General features: G+C 37.6%; 2 protein-coding genes across 3 annotated transcripts in view; both read left to right on the forward strand.

The window, feature by feature from the left end:
* The window catches only part of LOC664151 (KH domain-containing, RNA-binding, signal transduction-associated protein 2), a 77,674-nt gene that overhangs the window by 21,354 nt on the left and 34,360 nt on the right, over window positions 1-21,960 (forward strand). The gene's annotated exons all lie outside the window — the stretch shown is intronic.
* LOC135265682 (uncharacterized) lies at window positions 649-4,638 on the forward strand. 2 transcript variants are annotated; one of them, XM_064355644.1, is made up of 3 exons: window positions 651-1,020; window positions 1,473-2,268; window positions 4,077-4,638. In XM_064355644.1, exons 1-2 carry the CDS (start codon window positions 759-761, stop codon window positions 2,264-2,266), a joined length of 1,056 nt encoding a protein of 351 aa, XP_064211714.1. In that variant the 5' UTR covers window positions 651-758; the 3' UTR covers window positions 2,267-2,268; window positions 4,077-4,638. The 2 variants fall into 2 exon arrangements, with proteins under 2 accessions (XP_064211715.1, XP_064211714.1); XM_064355645.1 differs by having other exon boundaries at window positions 649-1,020; window positions 1,473-4,638.

Raw genomic sequence — 21,960 nt, forward strand, 5'->3', positions numbered from 1 at the left:
TTCAAAACTTTGCGTATAAACACCACGAAAAAGTTCAACGGAAATTTATGGTTTAGCGGATATTTCCGACCGACCACATTATTCGAGTGTTTCCTGCTGCACACTTGCAGTCAAATAAACAAAGTGCTCACTTCTAGATTTAATTAAATTGATTTTGATTTAAGCCCTCTATTAAGTAAGCAAACGCAAGTAAAGTGTAAGTAGTTGGTCTCAAGGAACGATACAATATCTGATAAATATGTGGGTGGTTTTTCTGCATTTGCGACACATTTTATCTCAAGCATTGTTATCTCCTGCAGACAGCAGGTGAAATTTATTTCGCAAAACATTGCTTTTGCGGAAATGATGACCAAAAATGTAACATAATTAAGACTTCATATGTCAAAAGTGTCTTTCTAATTTAGGGCCCTGAATTACCAATTAGTGGCTCTTTTATTAAATTTTTCCTGTGTGAGAATAGCTAGGTACAAACGTTGTTTTCAAAATGACGCGATGTGAACTAAAACTAAATAAAAAATCGTTGCAATATTTCTGCACGTCGTAATAATTCAGCTCTAGTTTCGACTCTAATAGAAATATAACACAATTATATTTCGCGCCTCGTCCTCTAGATCACTATGTAGTATACCCATTTCCGTTAGATGGTAGCACACACTTCAAAGCAAATAAATTTGCGCGCCCTGTCACCTGATACTCCCTCTCGCGGCGCTTTGTCATTACTCATTTGTGTGTCGGATGGTGCACATCGTTTTCGGAAAATGGGTAGTAAAAAACGGAAACGCAGTTCGTCTTCGAGCTCATCGGACTCGTCGGAGGGCTCTGACCTGGTCGTCATTCGCAAACAACTCAAGAAGGCCCTAAAAGACGTCAAACGCCTTACCGGTAAGAAAAGGTTGAAAGAAAATCGCCGCCATTATAGTACACGTAACCAACCACGTGGAAGCGATACCAGCTCAAATCGCTCCTCAAGCAGCAAGGGGGAACGTTCCACATCTCCGGACTCGGAGAAATCAGTGCAGGGTGAGTCTCAGAAATTATTTTGAAGGTTACAGTGCCTGTTGCACGACTTTTCATTACGTAACTCAACGAGTTTTGAGTAACCTACAGAATGGAATCACATCACACTCAACGAGTTTTTGAGTGTTCAATGCGACTGTAAGTTGGACTCAACGAGTTTTGAGTACCCAATGCAATGCAAATAACTCAACGAGTTTTGAGTCTCCAATGCTATGCAATTGTCTCAACGAGACTTGAGTAACTTGCATTGACGCAGACGGGCGGGAGCCTCACTCAACGAGTTTTGAGGAGGGCGCGAATATTACCCAGTCTTGGACTCTTCCGTCCTTGTTTCAAATCCAGTCAACGAGTTTTGATTGGCAACTTGTGCCCAACGAGTGTTTCCTTGGTTTTTCCCGTTATTTTTGCCCTTGGGATAACGAGAGCTAACCTTAAACCTTGTTGTCCTCTTCCAGGGAATGAGGAGGATAAAACCCTCAAGAAATTGCCGCCAGAGATCCGGAAAATGCTGGGATCTCAAAGCCCCCCATCGGAAATGATGGGAAAACCCATTCACGAAGAAGTGGCGCAAGTTTGGGAGCAAACCTTGCAGAAAGGCCTGGACACGGAAGAAATCAAAGATTTGTTACAAAAATATCCTCCAATCGCAAATTGTAAGTTGGTCCAAGCCCCAAAATTGAATGCGGAAGTGAAAAGGGCCATAACGCAGCAGCATTCCGAACGGGACGAGAGACTTGCCCACGTGCAAGCTCAATTGGGCGCCGCAATGGGGGCGGTTGGTACTGCCCTTACTTTCTGTCTTCAAGAAGAAGGAGGGACCACCTCACAGCTAATCGAGTTACTGGGTGACGCGGGGAAACTCCTGGCCTCCGTCCACTTTGCTGAGTCCCAATCCCGTAGAATCCTGGCTTCAGCAGGCATTAATAAAACCTTTAAATCAACACTGACGGAAACACCGGTCGACGGGTGGCTTTTCGGTGATAACCTTAGCGAGCGTATGAAGACGACTCGCGCCCTCGAAAAGACATCCGAGGAATTAAAGATACCTAAAGCAAAGATCAACACCGGAAAGACTCAATATAATTTAAACTCGAAGAGTCTGCCTCGCCAATACTCCCAGAGCCGAGGCAGACACAATCAATCGCGGAGCAAACGACAACCGAAGACGGGGAGAGAAGACCAAACGCGACGCAATCCTTATTATCGGCCTCGAACGTCGAGAACCGAACCTCCGAGGAGGAAACATTAAAGGTAGGGTCGTACTGCGGTCGCTTAAAGTTTTTCACCGATCAATGGCGTCAAATAACTTCGGACCCTACCATTTTATCATGGACACAGGGGTACGCCATACCCTTTCACCAAAAACCGTATCAAGAAAGACCTCCAAAAGAACGCGACTGGTCTTTCAAGGAGAAATCTATCCTTCAAGTTCAGCTAAACAAATTACTAGATTGTGGAGCAATTCGGCAGTGCACGGCCGAGCCAAAGCAGTTTGTATCAAATGTTTTTCTTGTGCCCAAGAAAAACGGTGCTAGTAGGTTAATTCTTAACCTAAAACAGCTCAATCACTTTGTAGAAACCACCCACTTTAAAATAGAAGACCACAAGGTGGTTTGCAAATTGCTTTCTCGAAACTGCTTTATGGCGGTGATAGATCTTAAAGATGCTTATCATCTCATTCCCATCCAAAAGTGCCACAGAAAATATCTTCGCTTTACCTTCCTAGGTAGACTTTATGAATATACCTGTATGCCGTTCGGCCTCAGCACAGCACCGTATGTCTTCACCAAATTAATGAAACCCCTAGTAGCGTATTTAAGATCTCACAATCTTCTGTCGGTCTTATACCTCGACGATTTCTTGCTAATGGATAACTCATATTTGCAAAGCTTACACAACATATCAATGACCTGCAAAATGTTGGAAGGACTGGGTTTTCTTATTAACTATGAAAAGAGTCAATTGACTCCCAATCAGACAGTTCGTTATCTCGGTTTCATCTACGACAGTTCCAATATGACGGTGAGACTTCCGCTAGACAAACAACAATGTATCACTAAGCTTGCAAAGAAGGTTAAAAGACAGTCGCAATGCTCAGTTAGGGAGTTCGCAAAAATGATTGGTACGTTAGTAGCTGCATGTCCGGCTATTAGCTATGGTCAGTTGTATACAAAGTCATTAGAACGAGCTAAATATTTAGCGTTGAAGAACACTCACGGCAATTACAGTCAAATTATGTTCATTCCGCAATATGTTAGGGAGGATCTTAACTGGTGGGAGGTCCATATTTCTTCCCGCAAGTCTCTTTTGCCCCCAAAATTTGTACTAGAAATTTTTAGTGACGCCTCGCTCTCAGGCTGGGGGATCTTTTGTGGAGGGGAGTCCACACATGGTCATTGGAATGAAAAAGAAAGATCAAAACATATTAATTTTCTGGAGCTGTTGGCAGCAAGCTTTGGTCTCAAATGTTTTGCTAAAAACCTATCGGGGTGTTGCGTTCTTCTGCGGATTGACAATACTACAGCAGTCGCCTATATTAACAGAATGGGGGGTGTTAAACACCCACATCTTCATGCGTTGGCCAAAGAAATTTGGCAGTGGTGTGAAGAACGAAAATTGTGGATATTTGCATCCTATATCAAATCCTCTCATAACACCGAAGCCGATTGGGAGTCTCGGCGGTTATCTCCGGAAACAGAATTTGAATTGGCACCATACGCCTTCAGAAAGATTTGCACATTTTTCCAAATTCCCGAAGTCGATTTATTCGCGTCTCGCAATAATACTAAGTGTAGAAGATTCTTTTCCTGGTTCCGAGACCCAGAGGCAGAAGTAGTGGATGCCTTTACGGTCCCCTGGACAGACTTAAAATTTTATGCTTTTCCCCCCTTCTCCTTGGTAGCTCATTGTCTACAAAAAATTGTTTCTGACCGAGCACGAGGCATTCTAGTGGTGCCATACTGGCCAACACAGCCTTGGTTTCCAATTTTTACATCACTTCTCAGAAAAGAGCCAATTTTCTTTGAACCCGATACTAACTTACTCCTTACTTCACACAGAGTACCTCACCCTCTGCATCAGAAGCTTTCCCTGGTGGCAGGACTCTTGTCGAAAAAGGTTTAAGGAAACAAGGCGTCCCTCGCGAAGCTACGAAGGTAACCCTGTCTTCCCTCGCCAAAGGCTCTCTGAAACAATACACCTGCGAGCTAAAAGTTATGGTGGGAGTTCTGCCAAAGGAATGGTCACAACTGCTTGGACTTCACGGTTCAAAACATTTTAACGTTCCTATCCTGTCGTTTTCATCAAGGAGCTTCGTACAATACGCTAAACACGTGCCGCTCTGCACTGGCCTTGCTGTTATCACCCGAAGTGGGGAAGGATCATCGTATAAAGCGTTTTCTGAGAGGGGTCTACAGAATAAAACCCTCGAAACCCAAATATGACGTAACGTGGGACCCCGCAGTGGTCTTAGATTATTTCGAACGCTTGGGGGCCAACCAAGAGTTGAGTTTGGAGCTCATAACACGGAAATTGGCTACTCTTATGGCGCTTGTCACTGCCCACCGAGTACAAACATTGGCTGCTATCAGAATTAATAATATCCTTTTCTCTGCGGAGGGAGTAGAAATTAGAATTCCTGATGTCATTAAAACATCTGGTCCCCACAAATTTCAACCACTGCTAAGACTCCCGAAATTTAAGAAAAAACCGCTGCTCTGTGTCGTTAGTACTCTTTCATGTTATCTCGAAAGAACCGAGCTGCTCCGGTCGTCTGGTGAGACTCGACTGTTTTTGACCCACCGGAAGCCATTTCATCCAGCATCAACGCAGTCTCTGAGTCGATGGATTAAAATGGTGCTAGCAGAAAGTGGAGTGGATACCTCAATATACACGGCGCACAGCACCAGACACGCAGCCACTTCAGCTGCTGCGCGAAAAGGGATAAGCCTCGATTTAATTAGGAAAACAGCCGGGTGGTCAGCAACCTCGAGAGTTTTTGCGACATTTTATAATAAGCCTCTCATTCATAAAGAGATTTTCGCCAATGCAGTTCTCACGTGAACCCTATGAATATTCCTTTACATTTTATACTTAAGGATTGTTCTTTTGTTGTAATGCTACCTTTACCAATCTTGTAATTTCTTGTAACAATATAGAAAATTATTGAGAAAACGAGATGTGCTTGTTGCAACAGCTTTAAACATCTACATAGTGATCTAGAGGACGAGGCGCGAAATATAATTATAAAATTAAACGAACTTACCCAAGTGAAGTTCAATTTTAATTATATGAAGCGCCTCGTCCGAATAGATCACTCCCTCCCGATCTATACAGACCCAATTTTTTCCCGTGATCTATTCAGTGTTGCAACATCACCGACAGCTTTGAAATAATGACAAAGCGCCGCGAGAGGGAGTATCAGGTGACAGGGCGCGCAAATTTATTTGCTTTGAAGTGTGTGCTACCATCTAACGGAAATGGGTATACTACATAGTGATCTATTCGGACGAGGCGCTTCATATAATTAAAATTGAACTTCACTTGGGTAAGTTCGTTTAATTTTATAATTAAAATATCTCACTGGGGACATTTTTGCCTCTTCATGTCACATTTTACGTTGAGATTATGATTAATGTTACAAATGGTTTCTCGGTTGGTTTGCGCTGTTTTAACAGCAGAATCGATTATTTGTTATTGTTGTATTTAAATTAGGCTCTCTGGTAATGGTGGCAATAAATTATACCTAAATGAACTATCAGACGCCGTATTAAATTAATTGAAATAGACATTTATACTAGCTACATTTTGCCTGCATTTACTTAATGGAAGTAATGCAACAAGACGCAAGCTGGAGGTGATAAGTTAAAGTGAAGTTAGTGCAACTTCTCAACTTCCATACATTAGTTGAGGCAACAATAATAGGGGTGCAACACGCTTGCCATTTCAGTAACATTTTATTAAACTCATAAAAGACGCAATCGTAAACTGTGATCACCAGGGGCGAGAACTCTGTTTGTGGGTTGAGTACGTTATCTGTTGACCGATTTGTTCGGAAGCCACTTTGCTTCTTGGGTTCAAAGCCTTTGGTTCTAATGTTCCCAGATAGTGCCGAAGACATTGTTTACAGTTTTGGCCAAAAAATGGGTCAACAACTTTCAATTTCTTCCCCAAAATTGAATTTCCACAAACACAAAATAAGACGTGTGCAACTAATTGATTCAGCAGAAACTACACTTTGTCTAAAAGTGTGGCACTTTTTGTGTTAGGTTCGCCACTAGATTACAGGACCTTCTCACATTGCAATTAAAATAAATTTGCAGCGTCTTTCCGAACCAACTTTTCTTTCTTTGAAAAGTTCTGTCATTAATTTTAATGATAAAGATAACGGTGTATTTTAAATAAAAATATATCCGGGTGCTGTTCAGAACTATCAGACCTGAAAGCCTGCATTCGTGCTAGAACTTGTGAATCGTTCTATGCTGGTGTAATATGAGCATTGTTTCTGCAAACAATTCCGATTCAAATTTTATCGCCTGTTCGACAATCGCTGCGAAATTATTTTATAAATTCTAATAATTTTAATCATGTGTGTGACAGGTAATCACTTCGTACGTATTCATGAAATTCATAATGTCCAGATTAAAATTAATATAAATCGCTTTGTCGCAATAAATAAATTGGAAAAGTCTAGCGACGACTGTAAACGAAATTATTTAATGAAATAGTCGTAATCAATTGTATGCACATTGCACACGTAGCAGGCAATTTTTACTCGCATTGTACCTTAAATGTGCAATTTATGAAATAAATAACTGAGCCGGAAATGAACTTGCTTGAAACATGCGAATTAGAGGAAATTTTACCTTGTTTGCTTGTTAAGCAAAACAATTAGTAGCTCCGGTAATATCAAGCAACCACAGAACGCACTGAACTAATTTCCAAATTTTACGTTATTACGACTTAGAATATTATAAAGAACAGCGTTTAATAATTACAGTCAGAGCTCCACGAGATGAAATTCCTAGATGCACAGAAACTTGTTATCTTGACATCCTTCAGAGCTATTCAAGGTACTGAAAAGCAAAGGAATCATTATTTCAGTCTTCAATGAGTCTTGTATGGGGTTCGGGTAAATTGATTTCTCGATAGTTCCATGCAGAGATGCACTGCCCATCAAACAACTTTGGAAATGATACGAGCTTAGTTGTACGCGTAGGTTTATTATTTATTTAAAAGTGAGCATTACTTCTTGAACATTTGGCTGAATCCAAGAACAATACACAAGTTTGCTTGTAATTTGGAATGATAACCAAAATTTCCATCCGCCTATTGAATAAAACCGTCAAGCCCCACAAGACCTGGACTCATTATTATTTCAGGCTTCGCTCTTTCGTAATTATTTGAAAATTGCGCATCCCTGGAAAAACAATAATTATTACGATTATTACTTCCCTGCCATTAGATATTAAATCAAGGCATTACATTAACGAGGCGTAATTAAATTCCTTTCGTCTAACACAAAAGTGTGCTCATGGATTAAAATAAAAGTCTAATTTCTCTCTAATCATTGTTGACTGTTCTGAACAGATTTTGAATTTTAATGAGTTGAAACAAATGGTATTTGTTGTAAAAATAGGAAAAGTAATGGAAAATATTCACAATTAATCTTTTTCTAAGTGCTCAAATGTTGACAGTTGTGAACTAAACAAATTGCTCACTTTATTATATTTAAAATTCACAAGGCGGTTTTAATTTAATTCGTTCTTATTATAGTTTTGACAGGTAAATACTTTTAGGCGGTAATTACTCAACATGTGTTTGGCAAGGCGTCCAGTACCACCGGAAGTGATAATAAATTATTTCGTCAGTGTGAACATATTTCGTCTCAAGGATGTGTTACTTTTTTTCGTTTTGCTACTGTCGTGTGCTTTACGAGAGCTTTGAGTCTTTAAATTATTACTGCGTTTTTATTTTTAAATTAAAAATTAAATTGCTGATCTGATATTCGCCCAAATTAATGAAAATAACTGTTATTTTTATGGATATTTCGAACATGACATGCTGATCAAGCGCATTAAGAGCAGCCAGTGAATGTCTTTTATTTGTGTTGTCTTTCGGGTAATGCGCTTTCAATGTAGCAAACACGTAATCAATTTGCTAATGTTATTTTATAATTAAATGTTAAAGTAGCCCACTTTGTAGTGGTTGAAGCATTGTTTCGAGACTCCAGGAGGTAGGAAATTGACCAAAAAGTGTCCTAAAATAAACTATCAATAGCAGATGTGATTGTAAAGGCCCCATTATTATAGAAAATCAATGTAACTAATGGGGGAATTTAACCCAAGTAAAGACTGGACGTGCCGAATATTCCGTTATCTCTTAAAGCCGTATCGGCATTAATGGCTGCTGAAGCAACAAGAGCATTAAGAGTAAATCCTCCGTGATCTTCTCGTTTTAATTGTTGATATGCAGCAAAAGCGGGTTTTAATTTTATTTTCTGTTTGGACTAGAAAGTTTTAATTAAAATAATTTCCGATAGGTTATTACGCGTCCGGATTAACAATCGATGACAGGTAATCTTTCGACTCATCTCGTAATGATTAAAGCACGATAACAACTTTCATGACTCGAGCTAATAAAGTGTGAAGTTGTAATGGAAGAAGTATCACGATCCTGCAGCACAATACACAGGTAATCAGGATAACAACAAAAGTTTCCAATAATAAGTTCCATTCAAATTGAAATTCAATTTCTCCCGTGGTTAGGTATAAATTAAAGATAATATAAAAAGTTTGTTATGATACGTGCGCAAGTATTTTGCGATCGAATCTGGAAATTAAGCGGAAAATAAACTTGACGAGATCGCGCAAAAATTATTTAACGGAATAAATTTACATGAGAAGTCAATGTGTAGCAGGTACTAGACGACGTGGAGGGAAACAAAAGTTTCCTCATAAATCACAAAAACACTTAAACATTTATTATGAAAGCGGAATGGCTGTTTTATCATTGTTTCACGTTTCTCTTGTTGTGATTTAACTCATCGCAGGCCAGAAGAGAGACAAAGAAATTTTCTAGCACCTCTTGCATGTCTTAGCTCGAATGGAAGCAGAATCTCTGAGTAAAACCGGGTCAGTATCATTCACTTGTAAATATTCTTGAATTCGGATTTAATACGCAGCTTGAATGTCTGAGAATTATGGACGCGCTTTAAGCAGGAAAAAAACTCGAGGGGCGTCGTTTTTGTTTCTTTAATTTTCGTGCATAGAGGGAAATGAGAAGTTGCAAATAAATTTTCATAATAAATGCCCCATATAAACTGCAGGAAAAAGCTGAGATGAAACGAGCTGCGAAAATGAAGATGTCGCTTAGCTTAGACGTAAATAGGGACCTAATTCGACTGGCACAAAAGGTGGAGATTAGTTCTTATGCCGAGAATGTTGCTCCGGGGGCTATATCCATATCCACGAATGTTGTCAAGACGTGATGCGCTCAGGCGCAGTGTTGGCACAGATTGTTTTGTGTTTTGTTAACAGAAACGAAGTGCTTCCGATGGCTGCTACAGCCGGAATAGAAGCACAACGGCAATCACTTGCTTTAGAAATTTCAAAAAAACAAGGACTTTTATTATACAATTTTTAATATCTCGTCTTTTATCTAATTTGCATGATGCTCTAGATAGAAGTGCAAAGATGTTTTAATCGAGTCAGAATTAAAATGATCATTTATTTTAACGAGCTCCTGATTTCTGGAACAAGAGGAAAGAAAGCTTCTTTGTTCAAGTATTAATTCTGATTTGTTTGATCTTTTTTTAATGAAATTAGACTGCCAGTTAGAAATATCAAAATTTTAAATTAGAATTTAATAAGTTAATGTTGTAATGCGAGGACTTAAATAAAAAGCAAGTCTGGTGTTTCCCTAAACCCCTTTTCTGTTTTACGGAAAGGGTTCATCATAATGTAATCATTGGAAGTTACAACCAAATAAATTATATGTGGACTCCAGATATTAAAATCAAACTAGCTGTTTATTAAATTAATTTTCATCCGGTAATCTTTTATGGCTGTCAGAAACAAGCTTCGTATATCAATTATTATAGATCAAATTAAAATTTTATTACTTTAAAGCGAGCCTGTTGTTTTCCAGTGACAAAATAAATTGCGCATTTGATGAAAATTTCAAAATTTAATAACGTTTTATTGCATCATTTGAGGTAGATTTTGCGTCCGAATTTAAAAGGTTTAGATTTTTGGTTCTTATCACGTCACGCTATTTACTTATTGAAGAGAGCTTACCCTCATCTAACATTTTACCGTGTTAGGGTATCGCATTTTGGTGGAGGCGCCGGGTAGTGTTTATAGAGTTGAAGTCTTCTTAAAATTTTCACGACCTTAGTAATATACAGTTTGCTCATCATTTTTATTATTCTTTCAACCGTAAAGCAAACAAGATAAGATAGCTCAAAGTTCGAGTTTAAGAAAAACAAAGCTCGTTTTTCGAAAATTATTTAAAACAAATATTTAAGATGAATCGAAAGGGCTCGAGCGTATTTTCTAACATCTCGCCTTTGCGTCTCCGATCGTTTATTTTCTTGTATGAGTTATGTTGCTAGGGGAAATTCCCATCACTATCAGTGGCCGGTGAGCGCAGCAGTATCGCAACATAAATACAAGATCATCGAAACCAAACTAGATTTATTTACAGACGTCTCTAATACGGTGCATTGTAGTCTTATCTCCCCTTTTCAACCTATACCCAAATAAAAATGGAGTAGAGAATATTTAATAGCGTTGTCAAAAAAGAAAAATCTTACTCGCACGTGATTTATGACCCTTGGACAGAATTTTAGGAGGTACAAATGGCCTCATAACATTACCAAGACAAATTTTATTGATGGCTTCAATGATCAGCTTATTATTGTGACTGCGGCCAGCAATTTCCAACGCAAAGAGCGGAATGCTCTACAATTTTTCTTTTCGAAATCAAGGATCGCCGCTTACAACAGAGACATTTTCATTTGTGAGTCACGCAGGAATATTACTGGAGCAATCTAGAAAACGACGTTGCATGAATTTGACGTTTCTATTCAGCCGGGCTGGATATGTATTTTTTGAAGAATCTATAAGGTGAAAATGTAAAGCGCATATCAATCAGCCGCTTACTGCTGAATTTTGACGCAGCTTTTTCTATTTTTTCAATTGGCAACTTGTGTTTATTCAGCACACGCTTTCATGCAATTTAATTGTTTTATGGATACAAATATTTTGTTTACCGTTATGCTATTCATTATTTTTTAAACATAAACATCCAATTAAATATCCAATTAAATCTACTATTTGTCTGAAAAACCACTATTTGCATCAAACAATAACACAGTATTTTAGCTACTTTGTTAGTACGACCGAAAACATTTATCGGAGCCGATTTTGTTTTATTAATTGACATACATAATTTGCATGAAACACGAACGAGCATTGGAACAATTTTACGTTATTTTATTTTTGAGAACATCTTTGAAACTTCTGATACAGAATGTTTTTGAACAGGTGACCCACTTTTAGTTGAACAATTTATATGACAGTTAATATTTGTCTCAATGAATCAATCGATATAGCTACTGTGTGCTACCTCTAGTTCAAAATATTTACGAAAACAGAGTCAGAAAGTTTCGACGATAAAAAAACATTCCCACATAGAGACGTTTCTAGATTTTATGGCATCAGTTGGTGAAAAAACATAGGGTAGAAGGTTGTACAAAATATGTGCATAATTTAGAATATTTCCTTCTATTGCATTTCTTAAAGCAGCTGCAAGTGAATAATGCACCTTCTGTAGATACTTCCAGTTTGCAGAGTCACTTTTATAGCTGCACTTTCATAAATTATCGGAATTATACATACGTTATGAACTGTTACTTGCACTTGAAGCTTTTCCAATGATAGAAACATTATTCAGCATTTAGCTAGAACAGTTAAATTATGTCTGTATGTTTTTGTGCTTTTATAAACTCATTTCGTAAATTAATTATTTGTTGATTTTCCTTGATTTAATAAAACTGAAATAAATAATAATTTTAGGAGACCTTTATGTTTTTGTTTAATTTTGTTTTTAATCTATTCTTCTGAAACGCAATTCTCGTAATGTCATTTAAAGAGATGCTTAATTTTATTGTTGCGATGCGCTTGAAAGCTACAATCATTATTATGAATACTGTAATTTAAATTGAAACTTTTGCAGTTTAATTTTGATTTTAAAATAAATATTTCATGTTGTAATTAAACTGTAGATTACAGAGCGCAGGGAATTGAAAATTTTAGGCATATTTGCACGTGAATTTGTACGTGTAATAGACAAACTAATTGAAAATGTCAGCCGTTTATAATTCAGCAGCTTTCTCAGCAACTTTTTGTGTATCGATTGGTTGAAATAATTATTAGCGTTTGAAGTTTGGCAAATCGGGTCAGAACTTGCCAGTGACCTACATCCAAAGTGAAAGTCTGGAAATTAATTAATCGGTTAATTGGAAATACCTTCTTAGGTGTTGTTATGGGGAATTAAAGCTCATCGATCAAAGGTTGTCCGAAAGTTGCTGTTAAGGACAACACATTGGCCTTGCAGCAGTCCCGATGTATCGAATTACACGAGCCATTTGGCAAAAGCGTATTTTTTAGTATGTGCTTGTCTTTATCTTGACAGTTCAATCATATTGAAGACGGGCAAATATAGAGAAATGGAAGCCGTATTATGAGGTTTTCCGTCAGTTTCGGTCACTGCTGGCCGCCCGTTTTTTCCGGGCAAAGTGATAAAGATGATACAGCGATATTACCGATGATTTCTTCGAATTCAATTCAACTTCTTTGCGAACGTGTACTGCTGAACGTAGATTTTCGTTCCGCGGAATCAGAATGGAAAGCGGCTTCGTGGAGAATGCTGGAAACCATGCAGTAAATCCGGGTCCTGCAGGGAATCCGGGATCGAATCCCGACAACTTGAGACTATTGTGTTATGTGAGATAGATAGTCCTAGCCTCATGTTCGGCAGTTACGGTGCACCTCTGCGAAAACAACGAAATTTATCGAGTCTGGCGAATAGAAAGCCGTTACAGTGAATGGCAAAAGTGCGATATTCATAAGTTTTCCTGTTTTTGTTTCAAACTGCGGAACGCTTTAAAATTATTTCGGTGGGACAGGATCTATTGTACGGGGATATAAATGGTCGTGGGTTTTTCGGGCCGTTTCTAATCGAGATGATTTTTCAAGCGGACGCCTCTCAACTAGGGATGAAGTAAATTCAATTTCCCCCAAAATTCGGGCAGGTGGTTAAATAGCATTCTACAATAAATAACTAAAGAAGTACGAGAGCGGATTGTGTAAAGTCAGGTGGGACGAAAGTGCTCGCTTTATATAAATTACTTCCTAAACTAGAAACATAAAATAGCAAGAGCATGAAACTAAATGCAGCTCGGGAAAAACGGCTCAAATTAATTGATCTGCCTGTCATTTTACAAATCTTGCTTTTTCTTTACGGAATTCTTCCAGTAATACAATTGTGGTTCATATTTTCAGCCATTTGTCATCGCCGATTAGTGACGAGGAACAAAAAAGTCTCAAAAATGATTGATGACCCAGTTGTATTTTAATAAAAAGCTGTGGTGGCCAAGAATAACTTTCACTATTATTTTGACGATTGTTCAAGGCGATATTAAAAAAGATAAGTAAATAGAGAGTAGAAGCGGAAAAGCTGCACCTGTTTTCACTTTTAACATGAATAAACAGACGCTGTTTGACGTTTTCGTGCCACAAATAACATGGGCACTTTTGGTGGTACTGGATCTAAATAAAAATAAAAAACGGTGATTGCCTAGCTATTCGCCTATCAATAATCGAATGATCCTGTTTTTTAATGTAGTTTATGTTAATTTAATGCTCCCATATCCGCACTACTAAACTGTAATTTGCAATTATAACAACCACACAGCTGAGGAAATTAATAATTTAATGTCATGCTGCAATAATTGCAGTAATGAGTTGTATAATGTCATTATATTTGCGACAATCAAAGGAAAAATGATAAATTTGTAACTGTAAGTGGGTATTTTTATGCACTTTGTGTCGGGCTTTATTGGCAGAAATTTCTGGCAGCTGCTCTTCATTGTGATGGTTCACAATTTTAGTTTGTCGTCTTTTATAAATAATATAATTTTAGCAGTTTGGCTATTAGATACATGTTTCGGTGAATATATTGCGCTGATGAAAAATTGGATTGTGTAACTTTAGGCAGCGCCAGGTGGCGATTTAATCAAAAATGAGGGCTGGAAATTTTGAAATGAGACAAAAGTTTGTTTCAAGTAAGTCGAGAGCGCTGCATTTCAGCCCTGCTGTATATTCTTCGACAAGCTCATCCGTTGTGAAACATTGATTTTATTAGGGAATCCTTGTAGTGGGCATCTCGTTTCAATAGAGCCGTAAGAAAAGTCAGTCTGTGTAAAAATTGCATGAGAACGATTCACGTACAAGAGTAAATATCTCCCAATACCATACAAGCCTGTAAACTTCTCTCCGAAGCCGTAAATTTAAAAGTGCCAACTGTGAAGCATAAGTGGCTGTAGCGAAGTTTATGGCGTGGCCACACTTCATTTTATAGTCAATCTAGCGTCGCATGCGTTGTAAAATGCTCAGATATATACATCTGCCCAGACCATGGTCGTGGGATATTGAAAATGTCTCGCACCTGCCGCTGTTGCCTATGAATAATGCGGATATGCCAGCATACATATGTAAACACCGTGTTCCGGACGTAGCAGGGAGTCCGGGGACTGATCCGGTGATGGGGCGAAAATAAGCTCCGCCATCGAGACTGGTTTACCGGTAAAATATTTTGCTGCGAGACCGAAATGACCGCTGCTCTCTTATCACACTTCAGGGACCGGTGCGTTTTACATATTACACTCAATTGTGTACAGTGTGTATTTAGAGGACGAGATAAGTTTTCAAAGCGAATCGAAAAAAGGATGCCTTTGGTGACCATTCCGATCGAATTCACGCAACAAACACAGACAATCAAAGATTATTTCAAGCTTAACAGAATCCATAAAAGTGAAAAAGCATCCAGAATGCTCCATCTCTTGAAGAGGTTTATAATGCCAAGAGTCGCCAAAGTGCTCTCTTTAAATTTAGAAAAAACAAACTATAAAAAAAAGATCAAAGATTTTATTCGTAGACGTTCACTGAATGTATAGTTGAGCACATAACCCCTACGGCTATATCTGACAGAAAGGATTTACGAGAGTTGTAACACTGCAGGAGGTGTAAAAAACTAATTGCAGCCAGCATTAGTCTGAAACAATGCTTCTTTTAATATGCATTCTTGTCCCGTGAAAGCAAATTGGTTAATTTTGAGTTTTCAGATTAAAGTCCAACCGATTTTGCTCGAGACACCGGATATTATTGTGCAGTGTTTTAGAATTTATATTTTCAGTTATTTACACCCGATATTTTCTACGAAAAGTTATTGTAACTGCGGGACAAAATTAATTACAATGTTGTTTGCAGCAGTGCAACTGCTGCAGAAAATAGGGGTTACGAAACTTTCTTGGCTGAAAGAGAAATGGAATAACAAAGTCAATTTCAGGAGAAAAGTTTTAACTGTTGATTCAAACCTAGAGTAGTAAGAAAATTAGTTGAGTTGGAACCCTACATTAACATTTTAGGACACGCAAAAAAATAATGGTCATTGTAAAATAGCGTAGCCTGACTTTTAATTTAGTTAACTGCGCTCCTTGATTTAATCTGTATGAAGCTAAATGCAGATGGAAACTATCTCATCTATTTTGGAAATCTGCATTCTTCATTAATTCTTAATCTCTTGTGTCTACTTTACTATTTCAGTTTATGGACACGAATTTGCATATGAAATTGTAGTACCCATTGTGTCGTTTTTCAAACAAAATTTTTAGAATTATTAAAAATGCAGACAAGAAACTGGATACGAGATCATAATTTACAACAAATAAGAGTGTTTTTTAATAAACAACAAACGAGTTTGTACTTAATAACATTAGTTTTAAATATTTAATGATAAAGGCTTAATAATGGACGAAATTTACAATAGATGTTTATTGTCAACCTGTTTGCCCTAATGTTCGCCAATAAGATTTATTGCCTAATTAATTAAACGCATTAAATTCTAATAATTGAATAATGCATTGTAAAGCCACATAATTATGCAGGTTATCAGTGGTGGTTATTTTTTATCGACAGTTATTGGATTATAAAAGTTAATGCCAACTGTTTCACTGTGTAAACATAATGGTACTGGTAGTATTTATTTTGCTACAATACATAAATTAAAATGCGCAAATATTTCCGCGAATTAACTAACATTCGCGGTTTTGGGAGGATTTATGAGGTAGAAAAATTCTAGTGTAAACCAAAAAACTGATCAATAAAAATAGCAGTTGGTACATACAATTTTGGTTATATTGTAAAATGCAACACTTTATGGCCAATAATAATTCAAACATTATAGCCGTTTCAATATTCGCAAAAGCTATTAAAGGCAATCAAAATATGTGGAAAAGCTATGAAAAATATCTATGCATGTCGTTGACTAATTCAAGTGCCATCCTTGCGACTTTATGTGGTGTTTTATTTGATGTTTCTTTTAAACTCTTGCACAAATATAGAAAATGAAATGGTGGAATAAATCATCGTGTGGGAATATAAACGACATGATTTCCTGCAGATGCATAATAAAGCCATTTATTTCCAACTTCTGCTGCTAGAAAAATTAATATTCCATTAATTAAAGTCAACTGCATTCAGTTTTTGAGTAAACATTTAATTTCCAAAGGGAAATAAAACATTTGACGTTGGTTAAATCTGTCAAGTCATTTCTCAAAATTGCAGTTCTTTATTAAATCCTTAAAAAAATTGCATTCGTTATCCACGCAGTCGGAAACTTACCAAGATAAGTTGACATGTAGTAATTAAAAGAGCACAGACTCAGAGAAGAAATTAAGGTTTTTAAACTACTAGCAAACGTTTTAAGTAATTGAACGAGATAAATTCTATGCAGGTTCTTTAAATATTTTCCAAGCTTTTAATTTCCGGAAAGAATATCAAATAAACTACCGCAATTCCAATTTTGTGCTTACAATGGCAAAAATTGCATTTACATAATGCTGTCATTCATAATTTTGGCGGAACGTGCATTTTGCATCGATCCATGAAAGATTAATTACGTGCAAGGATCTGGTTAAATATTACTCCCTCAGGAATCGATGTCAAAATATTTTGGTTTATAAATCTAGACAATCTAAAAATTCAATTAACGAGCAAAATAAACTTCGTTTACCGGTAGGTAATCAGTGTAAATATTCACTTCACTATTTATGCTACATACTCGTATGTGTATGTAGCGGTGGAGGTATTTATTTTGCATGAAGCGTTTCTATCAATAAAACAAGCCTTTTCTGAATTAGAATGTAGATTTTATTATGCAATCTCAGCGGCATCAACCGTTGAAGCCCTTTGTCCATTGGGACACTGTGTATAATTACGCAGACTGAAATTACGTAGGTATCAACTTGATAACAAGAGGTTCAAGTTTGTTTTGGAATTTATTATGGGGCAAAGCAAACATAAAATTTTGCGCTTTATGCCTTGTTGATTTAAGCGAATCTCTCTACTTTATTTCAATAGTAACGAAATGTTTAGCTACATGAAGTATTGAACCTTACTTCTGGAAGAGCAACAGTCAAAGATTTAATTAAAACATGTAACTTTTAAAACCATAATTTAAGTAGTCTAGACGAGACTATCAGATAGACTCATGAAATTAACTCGAGAAAATACGAAACGTTCTCTGCAAAAATATATAGCCCGTTTTTACCGATGCTGGGAGAACATAATATTCGCATATTTTGTGCATTATTTGCCAGAACCATTTTAAATTCCACTTGTAAAACCAAAAATTATATCCCCTTAACCATAAAAATGCCCTCATAAATAACGAGTTAATTTAGAAAGTTCATCTGAATGCGATAATAAATTTGGTGCAGGAGTTCCTTTGAAAGGCTTTTTTCGCGAAAGGTTAATAGACTGCTATACAGCTACAGGAAACATCTTCAGAATGCTGTAGACGAAATGTAGGCAGACGCGATAACAATCCGGAACCCAAGGGCTGTATCGCTACAACGTCCGTGAAACCCCCGATCCATCTTAATTTTGTTCGCAACGACTGCAGGTTGCTGGTAAAAAATGCGTCCCATCGACGTTCATGGCAACCCACAGAAGGGAGATTTGCGGTTATAAATATTGATTTTCTTAATTGCAAATAACGAAACAGTGGCAACAGTAAATTAGTTTGACTAGTGTTGATTCGCCGGTTTGCCAACTTGCCACGTTTTATTTGATTTTCCGTCCTGTTTGATTCGGGGAGCGCTAAACTAATCATTTTCAGCGTAATTGTCTCGATGGTGCGCGTCCACATGGGCCGTACAATAAATAATAAACATTATCCACCCGAATGCACTACGACAGTGCGTAAAAATTCAGCGCTTAATTAAAATGAGACCGTTGCACCGATACGTTGAAAAAACTAATTAGGAGACATACTAAATGTGCTCGCTGAGCACGCTCGGAATTATGCCTTTAATGTCTTTTATAAATTCCACTGTTATAATTATTTTGCTGGCGTTTTATTTTTGTTTGCTCCGGTGCAACCACACATGTACGAGTTTAACAGTTGAAGTAACTCACTGTGATCACATAAAATGAATGGATCTCCGTTAAAACAAACTTTACGACTTGCTCGGAATTTCAGCTTTTTGCAAACTTTTGGCACGCTGATAATTAGAGCGATTGTGAGGTCACACCTCGCATGACTGATTAAAATTAATATCAGTGGCTCTTATTTGGCTAATAAAGGTGGATTCCTAATTTATAGGAATGTAGTCACCTCAAGCTTGTGGGAGTTCCGGTGCTCATGAGCTGCAGCTGAAATAGACGCATTACTAACAAGAAGCAACGAAATCAGCAGGCAGCGAAGAGAGAAAATGTGAAAGCTCACTAGCTGACGGCAGGAGATGGAGTCTCGTTTAACGAGGCGAGAGTCTGTAAGGAAAAGCACGTCTGCATTTATCCCTAAGAGCTAACGGAAGTTACCGAATTATTTCTTACTACCCTTGATAAACGTAACATTATTTCCAAAAAGCCTATTTAGCCGGTTGGAAAAACCCGATCCGTTTGAAAAGCTATCAGTTTAATTTGAGAAAAAAATTCACGTCTTGGGAACAGACACTCCATCCCTCTTGGATGAATCAATACGAAAATAAACGATTTTTTCGCGTCGCTTTGTGGGGGAGATCAAAGAGACATCAGTTTGAAATTGCAAATGAGGTAAAAATATAGTCTGCAGTTTAGCAAAGGGAAGCGCGACTAAGTGATGGCTGCTGTTATTACCAGCAACAATAGGAGCGAATCCATTGCAAGTTATGAAAAATGAGTTTAATGTGTCACAACCTGATGACAACGGTAAACAGAGAAATTGAATAGAGCCATTTACAAATTGATACTCTTCGTACATACGTTATTTACAGACGAGTTTGAAAAATATTACCTCATTTATTCCAGAGTCGGCTCTATAGATTTATTCCAGGAAATGACGTAGTTGTAGAGGCGGAAATCAAACGGAATTAAAAGTGGACTTGTTGAATCGCTATTCGAAATAGCGTTTTCGTTCAAATTTCTGTACAAGCCCAATGGAGCGTTACTACGGCATTAATGGCATATGTAGCAAGAGTTTCCGCTGTAACTACCTTTGCAACATTTACTTAGAGCCGGCTGCAATCGTTGATTGCACATGTTACCAACTTGTTTGCTGAGTGTCCGACAAAGCGTGGGCTTTTGCCAACATTTGTCTTTGGAACTAACAGAAAAATTGATCAGTAATTGTGTTTCATTTGGACAGAATCCCCAATTATTCCACTATCAGAAATGCCAGATGGAAGGGTAAAAGTGTAGTTGCGCCTCGTTTAGTTAATCGAATTACTTGACCCGACAACGCCGCACTATGGGCCTTCATTCCTGGCGAGTTGAAACGAATTTTATTTCATTCGTTTCGTCCCGATCGATACAACCTGGTTCAGATTTTGTTATATCGTCTACGAAAAACCCATGTGACAGTTTTGAGATGTTTAGATATTGTATCATGTCGTTACGCTTCTCTTAAGCTTGAAGCTTAGCAGAGGTAAGCCTCCCATGTCATAAGAGCTATGATAGCAATAAAACCCCAAATGACATAAACCCTGCCAATCATTCCGAGATCTCGCAAGAAAGTGGTAATTCGGGCGACACCAACACCGTATTAATCCAATAAAAATTAAAGCGCGCTCCAGATTCCGATGCAAATTTATGTATTTGATAAAATTAATAACTGACTTAATAAGATTTAATTACTTAAAGTTGAAACAAGGAACAGATGTTCCCTAGTTTTTGTTTTATTTAGCCCTTCACCCGCGCAATTATCCCGCAAAATGAAAAGACTTAAACTTCGGCAAAAGTAAAAGCTCGTTCGTAACCCAAGTTTCTCGTGAAACCGCACAACTTGCTCGCCGGCAAAACAACAGAGGGTCATTTGCTTGACATCGCCCAACTCGCGACTGTTCCACCGACTGCTGCTTGAATGCTCTCCGGAGATTTCACCCAAAGACGCTTATGTTATATTCATTCAGTTGGCTTCTAAGTGCATACGCGATGCCGAGGCGTTGTTTGTCTCATCAGCTCACAATGACCCATTTCTAATTAACACAGCGCGAAACAGCGCAACTTTTAATACGTGGTGGTTTCCACGAGTTGACGTCTCCCACACCGCATACTAATGAAACTAGTTTTGTTCCAACGATCATCAATTTTGAGGAAGCACTTTTGAAATAACTTCCTCTGAATCAACAAAAAATTCTGGCAGAAGCGGAATGCAAAGGAGCTATTTTTTAAGTTTCTAACTTGCCAGTCTATTGAAACTTTTCTACAGCTTTTAATTCCTAGCACCTCTTTCATTAAGCATTACCCTGTGTCAGATTCACTTCAACCACCGACTTAATGATTTAATTGACCAGTCACTATCGATAGATCTGAGCGATGAAAGGGAGCAAACGCCAAAGGCCATAATTGCAGATATTTAAATGCGAGCAACCCCACACATCACCGTTCATTTGAATAATTCATTTACCACTTTTGTCTCCTATTGACTGTGCTTTTTGTAAATTATTGCCGAAAAGACTCACTCCACGATAAAAAGCGATTGTTAATTTGGCAATTAACTGATCGAGTCGTGGTACCGGCTAATCTTTTAACAGATTTTTTAAACTAAAGTTGAATTTTTCATGAACGCTGTTTCGATTTCCACAACAGGTGTTTCAGTTTATTTTTACTTAGATAGATCCTTACACAATGCAGGTGCTGGGTTTTATTACAACCCAATGTCCAAACAAAATAGAAAATTTGCTTCGCTGGGTTTACAAACTAATTTAATCAGATCTTGAATCTTTAATAGAGTAATGACCATCAAATGGCAACAGTTTTTATGGTACAACGGCCGTTTAAGTTAACTGTGAACACTCGTTAAATTTTATTGACATACAATTTCGCAAAACGTGCTGTAAGGAGCCATTTCATTGGATTTTGGATACGTATCTTTTATGGGCCGGAATAATTAGAAATCAAAAAACATTTTACCAAACCCTCCAAACGTTATGTTTACAAAACTACGCGAACTTAAGTGTTTTTTAAGGCCTAGCATCTGTTGCCAATTATGTTTGCGAAATTTACAGATTATGATATTGTGCAATTTGGTTTTATTGTTATGAGCAGAAAAATGAAAATACGTCACTAATATTTTCGAAACAATAAGTACCTACTTTGCTTTAAACAACGCGTTATA

Source organism: Tribolium castaneum, chromosome 3, assembly GCF_031307605.1.
Source record: "Tribolium castaneum strain GA2 chromosome 3, icTriCast1.1, whole genome shotgun sequence".
In the NCBI taxonomy this organism is placed as follows: Eukaryota; Metazoa; Arthropoda; class Insecta; order Coleoptera; family Tenebrionidae; genus Tribolium; species Tribolium castaneum.

Coding starts and splice junctions, on each gene's coding strand:
- LOC135265682 (XM_064355645.1), top strand. CDS start 759: ATGGGTAGTAAAAAACGGAAACGCAGTTCGTCTTCGAGCTCATCGGAC. Junction 1,021..1,472: donor CTCGGAGAAATCAGTGCAGG/GTGAGTCTCAGA, acceptor GTCCTCTTCCAG/GGAATGAGGAGGATAAAACC.